Raw genomic sequence first — 16811 nt, forward strand, 5'->3', positions numbered from 1 at the left:
CAAGAACAATCCCTGCAGTGGAATTCTGGGAAATTATTCTAAAAGTAATTTTAGAAGAAACAGGATGTATAAGCTTGATTGTATTATTTGCAATGTTATAGAAATATGAGAAATACAAAATCAAACCACCACCACCCGCCCCCCGCAACAAACCCTTGGCACAAAAGAGACAATAATATTAAAAATTAAGCACACAGGCAGGAAAAGCAAATCAGTTCTGAATATTTTTGGAAAGACGCGTCAGCTATGTTGCGGCCATCCTGTAAGCTCTTTTGAGTGATTGAGGTTTCATCGGTACAGTGAGAAGCAGTATCCTGTGCGAGCACCAGCCTTAAATAGCAACTTTGTTTAGGAGTTGCACGTACAAAGAGCTTAAAAAGGTTCAAACACAGCACAGTGGCTGGTAGGCTAAATGAAGTATTTGCTTTCAGGGCTCCTTAACAGAGTGGCTGTAGTCAACAGCAACATCTTGAATATTGCAGGGCAAATTAGAAGGTCGTATCTTTCATCACGTGCTCCACTCATTCCTTCTGGAATGGAAAAAAAAAATATGCTCAGACTTGGGTCTCCAAGTGAGGACCTGCCCTTTTCTGCTTCTGCTTAGCTTTAGCAGGCTTTGTCTCGGTTTTAACTTAAAAGTTTACTCTTATAATATGCAAGATATCCAAAACCACTGGGCAGAAAAGGCAGAGAACCTTCTGCCAGCATCCATCTCTGGTTTTACAACTTGACTGCTTTATAATATGATACCATCAACACCCTGCGTCTAGCCTACAGTTTTAATATAAGCTAATTAGAGTAGGTTGGCAAGCACATTCAAAGAAACAGAGTTTTATATGTTAAATAGGTTAAAGCCCAGGAGCCAAAAATACTATTTGGTAGACAGGAATGCAGTCAGATCATGTGAGAATACGGCTGGGAGTCTGGTCAACTAGCATATTTTCCTATCACCACCCACAACTTCTTTCACAAGGTTTATTGTGTGATCACAAGGCTTTCCTTTTAACATTATTAGGACTACTACTTGTAACTATTTGCATGGCACAGACCTGTTTTGCAGACAAAGCGCCTGCAGGATGACATCAATTAGTAGCATCTTTCCTGGGAGACACTTCCTGTGTGCAAAGTTAGGATATGATGAAAAATGCTAGTTGTGGGCAAGGTCAGATAATAGGGCTGATTAAAATGGAGCTACACATTAAACAAACAAAACAGACCCAATCTCACAAGGAGGCCAGTGGTTTGAGCTTCTGGGAAGCTCTAGGAATTTTATTCTTGTAATATGACAGATAGTAAACTGAAAACTTTCTCTCAGTTACAAGCCCAGCACCAACAAGAAGCATCTGGAATCAGGCTTCTGTGTCCTGTAAAACCGGCTCTGTCTGTCTTTTTCTGCCGCTGCATTTTGTCTGTAGCCTGAGCAAAAGCATTGCCCCTGTCAGCATTACTCTTTCTTCTATTATTTTACCATAGAGTTTCAGATTTAATGTTGCTCTGTTCGGTGACATCCTTTCTCTTCAGGCAGAAGACTTTTTATCTGTAATTTAATTCATACTCTGGAGTATAATAGTAAATGGTAATTATTTTAGAAAGAGAAAGCATGTATTTAAGTCACTCCAACTTAAAGACTGAGAAATTTTCAGGGAACCTCAACATCTTGTAGCAAACCGTAATAGTGTCATCAAATCACACTACTGTGCTTTTTCATATTCAGTTGCTGCACACAGATCCAGTGCCCAAAGCTGTTTGCTGCTTGCACTAGCGAGTGCTGCATTCAGAACAATTGACTGCTGATGGGCAAATCTAAAACATTCACGCTTTAGTTTCTTTCGCCTATCTTGTCAATGGAAATGCAACGCATCTCCAATTCAACTGTATAACAGTTTATTTAGGAATATATTGAGATCCAGACTTGAGAAGAAAATCCATTTCTGTTACATAATGCACTGAAAATCCTTTGCAAGGACTTAGGAAGAATTTTTAAAAAAGATATTGCATATTACACCTGCACATTTTCAAGAAACACTGAAATTACTGAATTATTTTGTCTGGTTTTTAAAGGACAGATAAAAACATTTATACTCTAAGCATTTCTGGCAATAGGTCATTCCAAAATGTTCCTTTTCAGGATTTCTCATACCTTCCACTAAAGAAAACCCTTCTCTGAAGTGTATCAAGATGCCAAAAATAAAAATCCACTCCTTCAAGTCACTAATCAAGTTACTGCACATTCTCAGTCTCTTGCAAATGTGGAACAAATGCGTTCTAGCCTATCTTCATTATGGTCTCAACCATTTCTTTAACAAAAAGGTAGGAACAGGCTAGAAGAACACCATGAATCACAGAACAAACCATTGGTAGAAACCACTGTTTTCTCCCCTCACACTTCCACCCTATTTGTATCTTCTGCCTTCCTTCTTTGCTTTTATCCCTTCTGATCTCTGGAGTAAACTGATTCTGTAGTGTATTGCTAGGTACAGGGTGGCATAGAGAACAAAAACAGGCCTTTCATTTGAAATTGAGGTTTCCGGGGTTTGCAGCATTTGCAGATCTACCAGGAGACACTACACTATGTAGTATCAAACATAACTGTAATATCATAGAAGCTTTTAAAAATATCCCCACTCCAAATCCTGATTCATGTTCTACAGAAAGAATGTGAATGGCTAATATTAAAGAATTGATTTGCATATAAAAGCCTGTTAAATATTTTATAATACTTTATGGACATCTTTGTAAAACCTACAGGAAGGTAACTTCGCCGCCGAATGCACGCAGCTGACTCATTTCTTTATCTCTCTGTCCAGCTGCAGTCACAAGGGAAAATACAATTGTTCTTATCAGGGAAACATTCTGACAAGTTTCCTCTGAAGCTAAGAAAAGTATTTTATTGCACGCAAGATGTGTCTATAGAGCACCCTCTTGCATTAGAAATACAGCATTACAGGACGGTGACCAGTAGAAACAGGAGGATACTTGGCCTCCTTTGAATTCTAATTTTAAGTTGTCATACATCCCTTTACTCCATCTGTTAGGAAGCACAGAAGAAAAATATTTTAGCAGAAAGAAAAGTGCAATGTCCTAAGGAACAGTGGGAAGAGGAAAGGACATATCGGCAAAAAGTGAATGGCTAAAGTCTTCCAGCTGTTTCTGCTAGGGTCTTGTGTATTGATTTAATAGAATAGTTGCATGACTCCAAGAATGCTTGAGCCTTAGCTCCAACTCAGCCAGGCCACAATGCTAGTCATATTTCAGCATGTAGCACGTAAGAGTTTTCATATTAGTTATCAAAATAGAAGTGCCTACTTCATATGACTGTAAATACAAAAGCTTTGTAGTTTCAATTGACAGTTCACACTGTTAAATGATTTAAGAATTTTTTTTTTAACCAGTTTCCAGATTCTTGCTGTCCTTCCTTTAAAAAGACAACTCACACCACGTCAGATTCATACCTCCAAGACAACTGCAGTAATATGCTTCCCCAAAGCTTTACAGAGCCACATTAGGTGTCTCTTTGTTTTCTTGATAAAGTATTTTTTCTCCTCTTTGGGTAATTCATAGCAAGTATTTCTTTTACAACAGCAAACTGTCTCCTCCAAACCCATACTGGTCAATTTGGTATAAGCTTTTCTTCAGCCTCGAGTGCAGCGCGTTGCTTCTTAAGTGATCTCCTTTTTATCTCCTTGCTACTGTTCTGGGAACAGGAGGTTGGAGAGCGAGGATGTGCTTTGTTGCATGATTCCCAAGGGACCTCACAGGGCTTCGTGCAATGCCCAGGCAAGCACTAGGCATAATTAAGCACAGATTTTTTATTTTTTTAAATAAGGGAAGAACAGTTCAAACAAAATGTGGAGCCATTCCCACCTGACTCCTTCGCTTAAGCTTTGGGAAAAAACGGCTTTCTCTGAAAACTTACATTCATTGTATATCCTGAGCATAAATGAGAAAACATGTTTTTAAAATTAAAGGAAGAGTAAATTAGTAAATTTAAAAAATCTAATATTTTTATCTTTTTATCTGTTCTCCGGTTGAAAATTCATCAAATTTAAGGAGACTTCATTGGCAGTTTCCTGTTCACAAGAGTCATCCCTTCCTTTTTTAATGTTTTCATCACACATTGCTTCCAGTTTCTGCCACTTCTTGGTGAATGTGCCTACTACTACATCACTCCCTCTTAGATCTAACTCTTATGCTTGTTAACAGAGTGTTGCAGACTACAATCCTTGAAAACAATATCTCATTTAGCTGGATCAGTGACAGCTGTTCTGAGAGTTTATTCAGACCCTTTTGACCTGTGACTCCTGCTAGGACTGGACCCTCCACTGCAGGAGGAGAAAGAAAAAAAAAAAAAAAAAGAGATAAATGCTTTTTTCTTTAGCTGACCATGTATTTATATTCTAAACAAAGCAGCAATGAGTATGATTTTAAAAAACCCCAAACATGAGGCCAAGGGTAGTGGAGAAAATTGCAGAAATGGTTTTGATGTCATGTATACTCAATAGGCATTCTCCAGGTCTTCAGAAGAACTGGGAACCATTGCAACAGTGAGTGTTATGTCCTGAAGACAAGATGAAACCAATTTAAAAAGAAACAAAGTAAAAGGAAAAAAAAAAAATGAACTACCATAATGCAGTCCTGTGAACATGCTGTGCATCTCCTGAATGCCTTTGATTCCTCTTCAGTAAGCAGGAGCCTTGATTCAGCAAAAGATTTCACGTTCTTCAATGCAAAATTACTTAATGCATAAATGTTTCCTGGGTATTGATTCAATCATATAGTTAAAACGGGATATGAATGACCTTGTTGGATCAATATCTAGAAAGTACAGATATTCAACAGCTCCGTGTCAAGTCCCTAATGCTCAGAAAATTCAGTCCCACACTTTGCAATTTCATGACATTTTAATATATGAAAATAGTATTGTTTATTTGTCAAAGTTTGCAAAAAATAAACTGCAATCACTTTTTCTTTACAAGTGAAGCAACAAAGACATTATAAATTATATATTTTTTTATAACAACGAGAAAGGGATTAGTATTCTTAAATTAATTTTAATTTGGAGGTTGGCAAGTACTTGGCAATAAAGTTTGATATTCTTCCTAGTTTTTCTTTTACAGCAGGGATAAATAAAGCTTTTTCATAAATTATAGCAGGCTTGTCCTTCACAACAGATCCATTTTCCAATTCACAGAAAAGCGAGTCTTCTATCCAGCAATGCATAACTAAGCAAAACTTAGCTGAAGCCCATTCAGCACATTCGGTTCCCAAAGCACAGTGACATAAATGATTAACTTCCACAGACACACGGAATGCTGTAAGGTATTCTGAGGTAAAAGACCTTTAATGCACAGAAGTCGTGACCATGACTTCAGCTGTGCAAAAACTTTCTGCTTCTATAAAACAGAGATGGATATTTCATACTTTCCCAAGACTTTTCTTAATGAAATATCCCACTAACTTCTGCGGTCTTTGCTGATACTCCACAAGTACGTCATGTGAGCTACTAATTTGGTCTCCTTCAAGCCGATTCAGAAGAGTGACACACACTACAGCAGCTAGAAATTGAAAGACAGCATTAGTTAGGAATGACATTCTGGCACTTCTACAGTCCAAAAGCATAAACATTTGAACAAACGTCTAGAAGATTAGAAATATGAGAGAAAACAAACCCCCAAAAAAGGATGCACAGTACCGTAAGATGCTAGGGGACTAGCATGCTGTGGATGATATAAAAAAAGTTACAAACAGTTTAAGACAACTGATAGCTACCATAAAGCAAGAGCTCTCAGGCAGCTGCAGATACTTACTGTTATATCATGATTCTTACGTTTTTCTGGATAGGAATTATATTTCACGAGTACCCAGGACGTGACTGGTAGGAAGTGATTAGAGACACTGTTCTAGTAGATACAGATTACAGCCCTCCACTATCTACCTTAACCTCAACTCAAATCCCTGTGCTGTAGATGCCATCCCTCAGGAACCAGCAGATGAGCTGCTTCGACTTTCACGGATGGGGAGCACTGCAAGTACATGAGGATCTCATGGACCATCTCAGGCTCATCTGCTGCCTTTTGGTAATCAGAGCCCCAAAGGTAAAATCCCTCCTTTCACTCAAGCTGAGCTCTACCATCACTCTTCTGTATCTGGGGTTTCTGCTAGTGACAATTTGCAGAGCATAAGCCGTAATACACATTACAGACCTACAAGGTACAGACAGCAAAAAGGACCAGGCTCCCTAATGGCTCGGTGATAGCATGGGTTGGGTTTTTAATCACTCTCAAGTCAGTAAGAACTGAGGATGCTTGATATAACTGTTGGCCTTTTTGCTCTTCATCCTCCTTGAGTTTAAGGAAGTTTGAGAAACATTGGTGTTTTGAATTGGCAAATTCCTCGCCAGGAAAGTGAGAGACTATAGTTAACACAGTGGGTAGAAAGGCACTGCATTACATTGTTTGTAATTGCTTATTTTTTTTTCTAATCTTTACTGAAAATTAGTTAGCTTGTGTAAAAAAATTAAAAACTCCTTTTAGGATTAGGAATGGTTTATTCAGGATGCTACTAAAAATCTTCAACTCTTTAAGAATTAAGGCCATAAGTCTACACAAAATACACTTTCAATTTGATATGAAAGTAAAGAAAGTGATTATAGTTTTATGTATATGAGAATCACCTGATTGCTTAAATTAACCAGTTGCTTCCTGTAAACTTCAAAAACTAACTGAAGAAAACAAATTAATGCCATAGGGTAATTAGGTACTTTAATGATTTATGTGCTTGCCATGGGCTGGAATAGCAAATGACAGCACTAAACTGTAGAAGAACTATGTGAGGAAGTTTGCATAAGTTGTGAATACATATGACACAAATCAAACAATCATAGCAACAAAACTATAACCACAACTGTTTTTTTTTATATGCAGAAGGTATGTTAACACCCCATCGCAGTTTTTACCACAAACCCCCTGCAATGCAAAAAACTTCCTATAGCTTGAATAAAGCGACTTTAAGTTAGTTTACCTTTGACACCGCTGAGACTGCACATTGCAGCAAATACGGAAGACTCCATCTCTATGTTTCTGACGCCAGAATCATAAGCTTCCTTCAAATATTGCAGTTTCTCTTCTTCACTATATAAGCAGATTGCACCATCCAACCTGCCCTGTCCTACAAAGTGATTTTGTAGAAATTTGCAGAGTGATAAAGTCACAGAATAAATTCAGTTTCTAAAACACCCAATTATTGCAGTTTCCCCTATACAGTGTCCAGCTTTTACTACTACTCTTTATTTTCACATGCAAGACAAGTAGGACAAAGTGATTCTTAGCTATTGCTAGAGCATCTACATATTACTTGTATTTTTTATAATGTGAATCACGGTAATTTAATTGGTCTTCTCCAGCTTAAATTCTCAAATTCATAAATGGGAAAATGTAAGTAGTAGTTTCCCGCATGTGCGGCATGTGTCAAAATTCAGCAACAAACTTTAAGCTATATGGTAGTGTTGCATTTTTTCTATGTTTAATCATTATCTAGAAAACCTGCCAGGCTTGAAAATGCTTTCCTGATGCTACCTTAAAAGGACAAACATTTTATTACTTACAGACTCTCTAAGGTAAGAGATGAAGATTCTCTTAAGCTAACTAGCTAATACTATTACAATTTTTTTGAGAAAATTAGTTTATTCAAATTATTCAAGAGTAACACCTACAGATAAAACAGCAGCAGGTTATGTACAGTAAAGTTAAATTACAGTGTTTTACTCAGTATCTTTTTGTTTTCAGGAAATGTACTCCTAAATTAACGCCCTTGAGCCTGTTCTGTTTTTGCTGTATGAGTTGAAAACGTTCCTGACACGGATTTAGTGTAGCTTGCACCTGTGATGGGTGTCTGAGGAGATACACAAACTGACGGTGTCTGCTTCTGACCAAGCCTGAGCACTATTATGAAGACCATGTGTTCCCTTCTGCATTGCACCCTTTGTCACCTATTCAGTAACATCTAGAGAAAGTAGTATCAGGTGCCATCTACACTCTGTTCTCGCAAGATTTGAAAGATGTTTGTGAATAGGCTTGGGAGACCAGAAAAGAACCTAAATGTCTGTATGTTTATCCAAAGTCAGCCTTGGAGGTTTGCCCCTCCTACGTAGCAGCATTGACACAACTCAGCAAAATATTGTCTTCAGTTGTCTGATCACTGCTTTGCTCAAAATGTGCATGGGAAACAAGTTCCAACACTTCTTTTAGAAAAGATTTACTTTAGATACTTAACCAGTGCAAAAAAAACCAACCCCGAAACAGCCACAAATAATTCTCACTCCTCTAATCCTCTAGGATGCCTCAGTAAGTCACAGAAATTTTGTGACAAACATACCTAACTGACAAGTATGTGAAAAGCGTAGAGTAGACTATATGTATTTCAGAGGATCTGTTAGAGCTGGGGGGAAATAAGCCTCCACAAAATTAAAAGTTCAGTACAGCAAACTGCTAAGCACAATGCTTGATTTTACGTATATGAAAAATAGGTTAATTACGATTGACAAGACAGCTCAAGTAGGGAATGCGTTCTGTTCAGTGAACTGGACCTTAATGTTAAAATACTATTCAATATTTATCTATTGCTGCTTACCAATATACTTCTGTTAGTCTGTCGCCAGCCTTACCTTCATAGAAATCCAAAGTGCACATAGTGTTTCCAATGACTGTATTGAATTGACTGATTTCTTGACTGCACTGCATCAGTTCCTTAGCCAGCTCTTCATCTAGGTTCGTACTGCGAATCACTGTCTTTCCCAGAATAACCTGTTCAAACTGAGGTTTGAAGGTGGCATCTACAGACTGCCTAGTTATAACCACTGACCCTGGCTCCAGACCTGCAGTAAAAAGAAATAGATATAGCTTCACAATGTAGTTAATGCTTTGTTTCCACATACACAAAACGTACATCTTGACCCAATCCTGCTTCTTTTAAAGGTGGCAATTTTGCCCCTGAATCCACCAAGAGAATTTTTTTGTGCAGGCCTAACCGCTTCAGTTTATTATTACAAATAATTTCTGAAAGAACAAAATTTTTCCTTTTTCACTATATATTCTTTCTTATCTCATACTTTTCATACAGGACAGGAATGTCCTTCTCCTCACGTTGTCAGATCTCTTAAGTGCATCTTCTCTATCCAGAGGCAAATATCGCCTTTTCTTTCAAAATTACGGAAGCAAAATGATTCATCTCCTGCAGAAAACTGTTCTGACGATCAATCACTTACTTGCAGAGAGATGCTCTACTCTCCTACAAAGATACTTTGGTTTGAAGAAAAAAAGAAATCAAGCGGGGAAATACCTATTCCACCCGAGGTGCCGATGCGAATAATGGTTATGTTGGAACACTTGGCATGATGCAACAGTTTGATCAGCTCGTGCAACATGATTGAAATAGAAGGAATGCCCATACCGTGCTGAAATGAAAGCAGAAATTCATATTCGACATTCACATAGACAATGCAAAATATATACGGAAGAAGGAGATGGAAAATATCTCCTTCCTGATATCTTTTTCCAAATGTCACCTAACTCACTCCCACAAAATCCCTAACCTATGGGCCTACTGAAAGGCTGCTTCAGGTAAACAGAAAGACTCCCACTGGCTTTGGTAGACTATGGATGAAGTACAGTATTTCTAAAAATCATGAATTATAAAATATTTACGTTCTCAAAAGTATAAGCAGTGTCCTTTCCTAGTAGTTGACAAATGCACTTCATCACAGAACTTTTCTTAAAGACAAGAAAAACCCCACTCTGATTTTTTACCAACCTGAAGTGCTAGTGAATAGTTAAGCTAAATTTTTTCAAAACACTGTGGTTTAGTCACAAAGTTCAGCAAATGTAAGTCCACCTTAACTTGCATGATAATGCGATAATTACAACTCAAAAGAAAGGGTGCAGAATGATACTACAGTTATGCAATTGCAATTGAAGTATGTAATCATATCTACAAATTAAAGGTATGAAGTTTTAAAATGCATACATGAGTTGGCAGCACAAGTCCCATGGAATGCTACTCTTAAGCTGTGTTAGCACATTTGACAATGCCGCTGCAGATGCTTAGCTCTGGACGTGATACAGCCATTTTTTCCAATACCCCACATGCATCGAGTCACCTTTTTTCCCCATTATTCAGGGGACAGAACAGGGACGAGGCAACAGTAAGTCTGCTCAAAAAATTTATAAGGCCATTCCTGCAACACCTCAGTGGTACACTGAAGAAAAAGGAGGCAAGAAAGGAACGAAGGTCTCAGAGATCTGCCCTCTTACAAGAAAGGGCTAAAAAGGAATTCTTGGTTAGCTGACTGCACTATTTTGAGCATGGCTGATACAAACTTAAAAACCTGACTCCGGCTATTAAGTGTTTAAAAGAAATGTACATTCATATTTTCTACTTTGAACAGCATCATTGAACTGCGTCCCATATCTGATTAAGTGAGGTACTTACACTGACTGACAAAACAGGTCCCACTTTGTACATTGCGTAACGGTCAGTTCCCACACAGATGTTAGGGTAGTCACAATCGGGGCCCCCAAGCCCCAGTTCTTCAGCTATGTAGGCAATAAAAGCTTTCATCCGTGAAGGACTTCCTCCAACACATACAAACTGGGGTGGACAGTATTCAAAAAACAAAATCAATTGCACGATTCAGTATATCAAAGAACATGCAAAGATCAACATGAGGATGCAAACACCTTCAGCTAAGACAAAGCTATTCCCAGACGTCGTTCTTCACATAATTGTTCTAAAAGGCCATGAAGAAAAATTATGGAAAAAACTCCAACCTTCTATATAGAACTCAAATGCCTTCATCCCGTCTAAACTAGTAAAAGACAGATATTGGCTTGAAGGCCCCGCAAAAGGGAGTTCTACCTGAAGAGAGACTGCAGCATTTGCCTTTTTACTGGCTGAAAAGAGACAGTCAGAAACAATTATCCCCAATTTTGCTTGGTATTGAAAGTGACAAGAACCCACAAAATCTTATCCCCTTTCCATTCATTCCTCAATTGGTGCTATGCCGACACATTTATTTTGAAGACAGCTACACTTCCACCTTCTGCAGAAAAGCTTAGGCTTGCTGAATGAAATGAAGCGTCTTACCTTTACATCTCCAAACAATGCTGGAAAATCATGGGTACCAGTCCCAAGAGCAAAATGGTACAGGATGTCTTCTTTCATTTTCTCGAGGTGAGGGTTGCAGAGATGGATAAAATTCTCTCTGCCAGGACAGCAGCATTGTGAAACAGAGAGAGTATGTACAAACACCTACATTGAACAGATGCTAATTTTGCAAAGTCAAGCAGTAAAAGTTAGGAAATGCCAAACCTAAGTATGCCTGCACTACCTTATTTTGGTTCCTCATGCATTACACTAAAGAAATCCTAAATTTCATGACCACCTTACATCTCGTAATAAATCACATATGATATTTAACATTCCATTCATTGCACATGAATGTGTGAATGAAATAGCTGAAGAAAAGCCCAGATGGTAGGATGCATTTGCAACCATGCAACCTTCATCTTAAACAATATTAAAGCTGTGAACCAGGGTGGGTCTTTATGGTGAGCAGAACAATGGGAGCAGGACCAGGGAATATTCAATAGACCACCTTACCACATAGACAATCTATAGCAAAGCTGAAAAGCAAACCTGACCTCTGTGTTTTGACTGACCCTCCTAGCCACCTGAGAGGGGTGGGAAGATTTGGGCTTTACAGACAGACCCAAAGGGGATTTCTGGCAATTTGGCTCACTGTAACTCCGTGTCATCCAGCCAGGAGGAAAAAACTCCACGGCATAAGACTGGTAACAAGAGTACAGAGAATCTGAAATAGGAGAGGAAAGAGGCAAATGGAAATCTGAAGCAAAGAGAAAGCCATGGAAGAGAAAAAAAAAAAAAAGAAAGAAAAAGTGAAAGAGAGGAAGAGGTAAAAAGAATTCACTTCCTCTTAAGTTGATTCCTGTAAGGAAGTGATACAGCTTAAAAAAAAAAAAAAAATCTTTCTGAAGAACCAGGAAATGACGAGGGAAGGAGGGAAAACTGAACTACTTAGCATGTGGGACCGCCTTCATGGAAAATTTGGGAGTGGACTAACTAGGCAAGCTGAATGATTCATAAAACGTCTTGCCTTCTGTGCTTGATGTTTTAAGTTCAGTTGAAACAGGTAGGAAAGACTAGTCAATAATCACAAGCTGAAGCAAAATACTGGCCAATACTTCAAAGTAGTTTCTGAGAGATGAAATCAAGCAATAAATGTCTTCCAGACACAAGAAGATGACTTAATAGCTTAATGAAGGCTCACTGCAGTCACAGCATGGCTCAACAAATTCAAACTGCTTTGTCAGAGGAGACAAACAAAAGAGTTTGCCTGGAGTTTATGCAAAAAATTATTAAGACTTTGCAGGAACAACTCTAAAGCCTAAACATAGGTGTTTAGCGCTATTTTAGATGTTTTAGGTTATCTTATCTGTCTTCTAATGCCTCTCCAGAAAGGCAGTGCTTTTCTGTAGGTCCTATGTCTTATCTGTCGATCCTGTGCAGGATGTATTTGTTACCTTAAGAAGCCTAAAGTGGCCTAGATACCCAGACTGAGGTCACCAAACTGTTCCTCAGAAAGCAAAGAAAGTAGTTACAACCCCAATATTCTGAGAATTTTTTCTGTTCTTGAAATTCTCTCCGATGTCACTAACTATCCAGCAGCAGCTACGCAAACAAAGAAAGAGGTATCATCCCAATCCACCCTATTTGCCCCTGCCCACCACAGACTACCACCTTCAGCAACTGAAAAAGCAGCCCAACAAAGCGGGTGGTTCATTTGCCCCTTCAGTAGTAATTCCTTTCCATCTCCCACATGGCCCATTTGCCTCTCCTCATACAAATCCTGCCTGAGGTAGAACCAAAGGCTTTGGTTCCCTTTGTTCTTCCCTCCGAGAGACCTGTTTGACTCGAGGAGAAATAGAGAGCAGGTTTCTTCAGAAAGGCGCAGACAGCCCAGGAGTTTGCCAGCTCACATGAGCAGAATTCCCAGGCTGCCCCCTCCGAATTATTCCTGTTCGGTTTTGTGGGACTCTTTACCCATATTTAATGGGTCACTCACTAATGCAGAACAAATAGCTGGCTGTGCTGATGTTTATTGGAATGGCTTTTACATACAAATAGGATATGATTTGAAATCACTTTACAATTTGTTCTCAGGCAAGCAAAAAATATTTCCTTCTTTATGAGAATACCAGCAATAAAAGCTTCTCTCCAGGAAATAAACTGGGAAAAGGTGAGGCCACTATTAAAAGTACAGGGAAATTCATGTGGTATGTGCCAACACCACTGTCCTCATGCCTGGCCAAAATACAGCTTCCTTCCTCAGCAGTGACTGTCTTTCACCTCTTTCATCTCATACCCTACCAGCAACACTCTTCAACCCACTGCCTCACTGCAGCTAGGGGCTGTTACTAACTTGTACTGGTTATCTGCCCATCCGGATCTAATTGCAGACTTGGACCCTGGGGTAAAATGGGCAACTGAAGTAAGCATATTACTATGTGTACATAGGACAAATGCCATGGATTTACAGTAAAGGCAAAGTTTGCCTGATAAAAATCTTTGGCCTCTAACCCTAAGGAGCAGACAATTTATTCCCCTCTCGCTGTTGTAAAGCACCTACAACTTCTGGGCGTTTAAACAAAACATGAATATCTGAAGACTAAACGTGCATGTATAGTTTTACTAAAATAAGCTTAAAGTAAGGATTAGAGAAACAGACTGAAATATTTGTTCAAACTCTTGAAGCAGGTCGGTCTGGCCATATGCAGCAACCAAAGTCAACATTTCAACAGCTCACTGGATTAAAAAAAAAAAAAAAAAAAATCACCTATGCTTGGAAAAATTCACTGCCGTGATAAATGAAAATGGCTAGCCAGAAAAGCCCTCTGTGTAGGTCTGGTTAAAGCAGATAAAGACTCCATTTGTCAAAACAGCTTCTACTAGATACTTGATGTTATAATCAATATTTGTATCGTAAACTTCATCTTAAACTAAATGAGCGTGTTATGAGTTTGGGGAGGAAGGCAAGTGTAAACTTGGACGAGATAATTCATTTCTGAATCTTACTTTGAAGACTGTTCATCATCAGTTTTCTTCTCATTTGAGACACCAGGAGCCATGTATGCTTATACCTAGAATTATATTAAAAAAATTAGATATAAGTGCATCAGAATAGTCCCATCCGTAAAGCTAGTATCATTAACAGTGATAGAAACCTTCTATATAGATGATACTGTCACGCATATTAAACCCCCAAAATAATCCAGCCACACTACAGCTTTTATAACTGTAGCAAAATGAGCATCTCCAATTTTTATGGCCAAGCATCACCACTTTCAAACCACTGAAGACCAAACTAACCCCTTGCTAACGCAACCCCCATCTCACCGCTACTTCTGTCCCGTGGTATAAGCAACACCTGGCTCACGGGCCAGAGAGGGGTAAGTCTCATAGCCAACTAACTAATCCTCTTTCTTCCATACCTCCCACGGCGACAGTGACTGCTGAACCAGCTTTAGCCCCCTTTCACCTCTGGCTCCAGAAGGTCTCCAAAGCCCATCTCTAACCATCATATGCCTGAAACCTGAGTCCAAGAAGCATCTTACTCACAACATCCTCTTCATTAAACTCCTCCTACTGACCTTAAGAGCATTCCTATCTGCCCCAGCCAAAGAGAGAGGAAGACTAAACCAAACGTGACTCAAAAAAGTCACAGCACTCTAGTTTATCGTCCATCTTGAATATCTTTTTTCCTAATCCATTACCCTAACCTATACCAAAAAAATTCCCCTTTCTGCATTCTCCTTTACATTCAAACAGGCAAACGTATCGCTGAGGCTTTGGTGCTGGTACGATGACAGAATTATAATTATAGAATGACTCGTTTGTTATTATTTTCAGAAGTGACTAAGGCTACGTGACAAAGTTGGTATTTTCTGGGAATGCCCTTACAGGAAGTACTGAATAACAAAGTTTTGCTCTACCCTCCCTTACAAAGAGCCTGACAGCACATAGATTATAGTAGAGACAGGACTATAATACTTAAAACCCCCAGGATTACACTACAAGGAAATAGAAAGAAATCAGTCTTGCAATAGAATTACATGACACATGAATTTTGAAAGAACTGAAGAACCAAATGAAATAAACCTGGTCTGCCTGTTAAAAGCCACTGAATAATGGAAATGTATTAAAATTTATAAGGACTACTAGTTTTCTTCATTTAAAATATTAACCTTTATTAAACAGACCTAAACTTCACCTGTACTAGATGTACTAAACACATACTAGGATCTATGCTCAAGGAGGTAAAGTATAAAAGTCGCATTTAGAATCAATTACGCATCCTTATGGTCATATGATTAGAGTGAGTTACTACAGGGTATCACTATTATACCATGGACATTATGGGAAAAATGCGTAATTTTTTCCAAGAAAACTACAGTGCCGTGAGTCCTAGTAAGGAGGAGTTCGAAGATAAGAAGAAGAAACAGCAAAGTGATTTTTATGTACCTAGACGATAAATGGCTGCAAGCAAACCGAGGATATTCGTTCAGCTGCTGTTCACAGTCTTAAGCAACCAAGCGATTTTTAACAGTGTTCTTGGTTCTGTGATCCCCTAAGGAACGATGTATTTCAAAAAACCGAGAACAAAGTTCTGACAGTCCAAAGGTCCGAATACCCTCTCCAGCGGCGCCCAGCAGGAGATGCCTTGGCAGGAACAGAAGAAAGGAGCAAGCATAAAGCAGTTTTCCCATGGCAGACCCTTCCGGCAATCAGGTAGTAGCTGACAGGCAGCCAATTAATATAAAGCCACAAAATTCTCACGCTGTCTAAACAAACGGAAATTTGTATAGCCACGTCGAAAGTTTCAGCAGCCTGCCGCAGCCAAAGTTAAAACTGATGTTCAAGAATACTGTGCTCACAGCAGGACTCGGCTCAAGAAAGGACACGGCCCACTTTAATGTGTGTGCAAATCCTCTGACCAACGCTTTAAAACAACGCAGAATGCATTATCATTACTATCTCTCTTACTTTTTTATTCCCGCCCCCCTTTTTTTTTTAAGGAAAACCTCGGTTAATAGTCTCTTTAAGGAAAAGCTCTAGTTTGGTGTTGATCCATCATTAGAAAAACTGAAGTCGTCGCAAAATTGATTTTTACACCGTGGTTTCCCTCTCGAGACTGTACGAACAACTACAGCTCGCTCACGGCGCGCATCGCTGCCAGACGGCTTCCTCGGCGCGGCAGACGGAGGACCCTGCAGACAGCTCCCATCAATCTAAGCTCGGAGACGACGGCACGACCGAAATACCCATCCGACGAGCCCTCTGCGTCGGCGGCCCTTCCCGCAGCCCACGACGAGCGCTCGCCCCGGCCCCCCGCTTCCCCACGCGGTGGCACCCACGTTTCTGCCGCTACCCCCCCCCCCCCCCCCGCAGGGGGTTGGCCGCCCGGCGACCGGGGGTGCCGCTGCCGGGAGGCGCTGCCGGCTCCCCGCCACCCGCCCGGCGGCCGAGAGAGGATCGCGGGCTGCAGGGGGTCCCCCCCTTAAGCCGCCACGCCTCGGCTCGGCTCGGCTCGGCTCGGCTCGCCCCGCACCTCCCGTGCGGCGGCTGGCGGGGCTCGGCTCTCACCTGGGGCGGCGGGAACCACCGCTGGGAACCGAGGAGGGCCTCTCGCTGCCGCCGGACGGGCTGCGGGGCGCGCCGGCCGAGCCGCCTCCCGGCTG

General features: G+C 40.1%; 1 protein-coding gene across 3 annotated transcripts; it reads right to left on the reverse strand.

The window, feature by feature from the left end:
- Positions 1-455: 455 nt before the first annotated feature.
- Positions 456-16783, reverse strand: UPP1 (uridine phosphorylase 1). 3 transcript variants are annotated; one of them, XM_076332243.1, is made up of 9 exons: positions 16717-16783; positions 14149-14213; positions 11140-11257; positions 10486-10644; positions 9337-9451; positions 8663-8872; positions 7021-7167; positions 5459-5555; positions 456-530 (listed from the first exon to the last, which is right to left on the reverse strand). In XM_076332243.1, exons 2-9 carry the CDS (start codon positions 14199-14201, stop codon positions 509-511), a joined length of 921 nt encoding a protein of 306 aa, XP_076188358.1. In that variant the 5' UTR covers positions 14202-14213; positions 16717-16783; the 3' UTR covers positions 456-508. The 3 variants fall into 3 exon arrangements, with proteins under 3 accessions (XP_076188358.1, XP_076188356.1, XP_076188357.1); XM_076332241.1 differs by lacking the exon at positions 456-530 and having other exon boundaries at positions 4893-5555; XM_076332242.1 differs by lacking the exons at positions 456-530; positions 16717-16783 and adding an exon at positions 15595-15785 and having other exon boundaries at positions 4893-5555.
- Between the last annotated feature and the right edge of the window lie 28 nt (positions 16784-16811).

The sequence above is a fragment of the Aptenodytes patagonicus genome, chromosome 2 (genome assembly GCF_965638725.1).
Source record: "Aptenodytes patagonicus chromosome 2, bAptPat1.pri.cur, whole genome shotgun sequence".
Classification (NCBI taxonomy): Eukaryota; Metazoa; Chordata; class Aves; order Sphenisciformes; family Spheniscidae; genus Aptenodytes; species Aptenodytes patagonicus.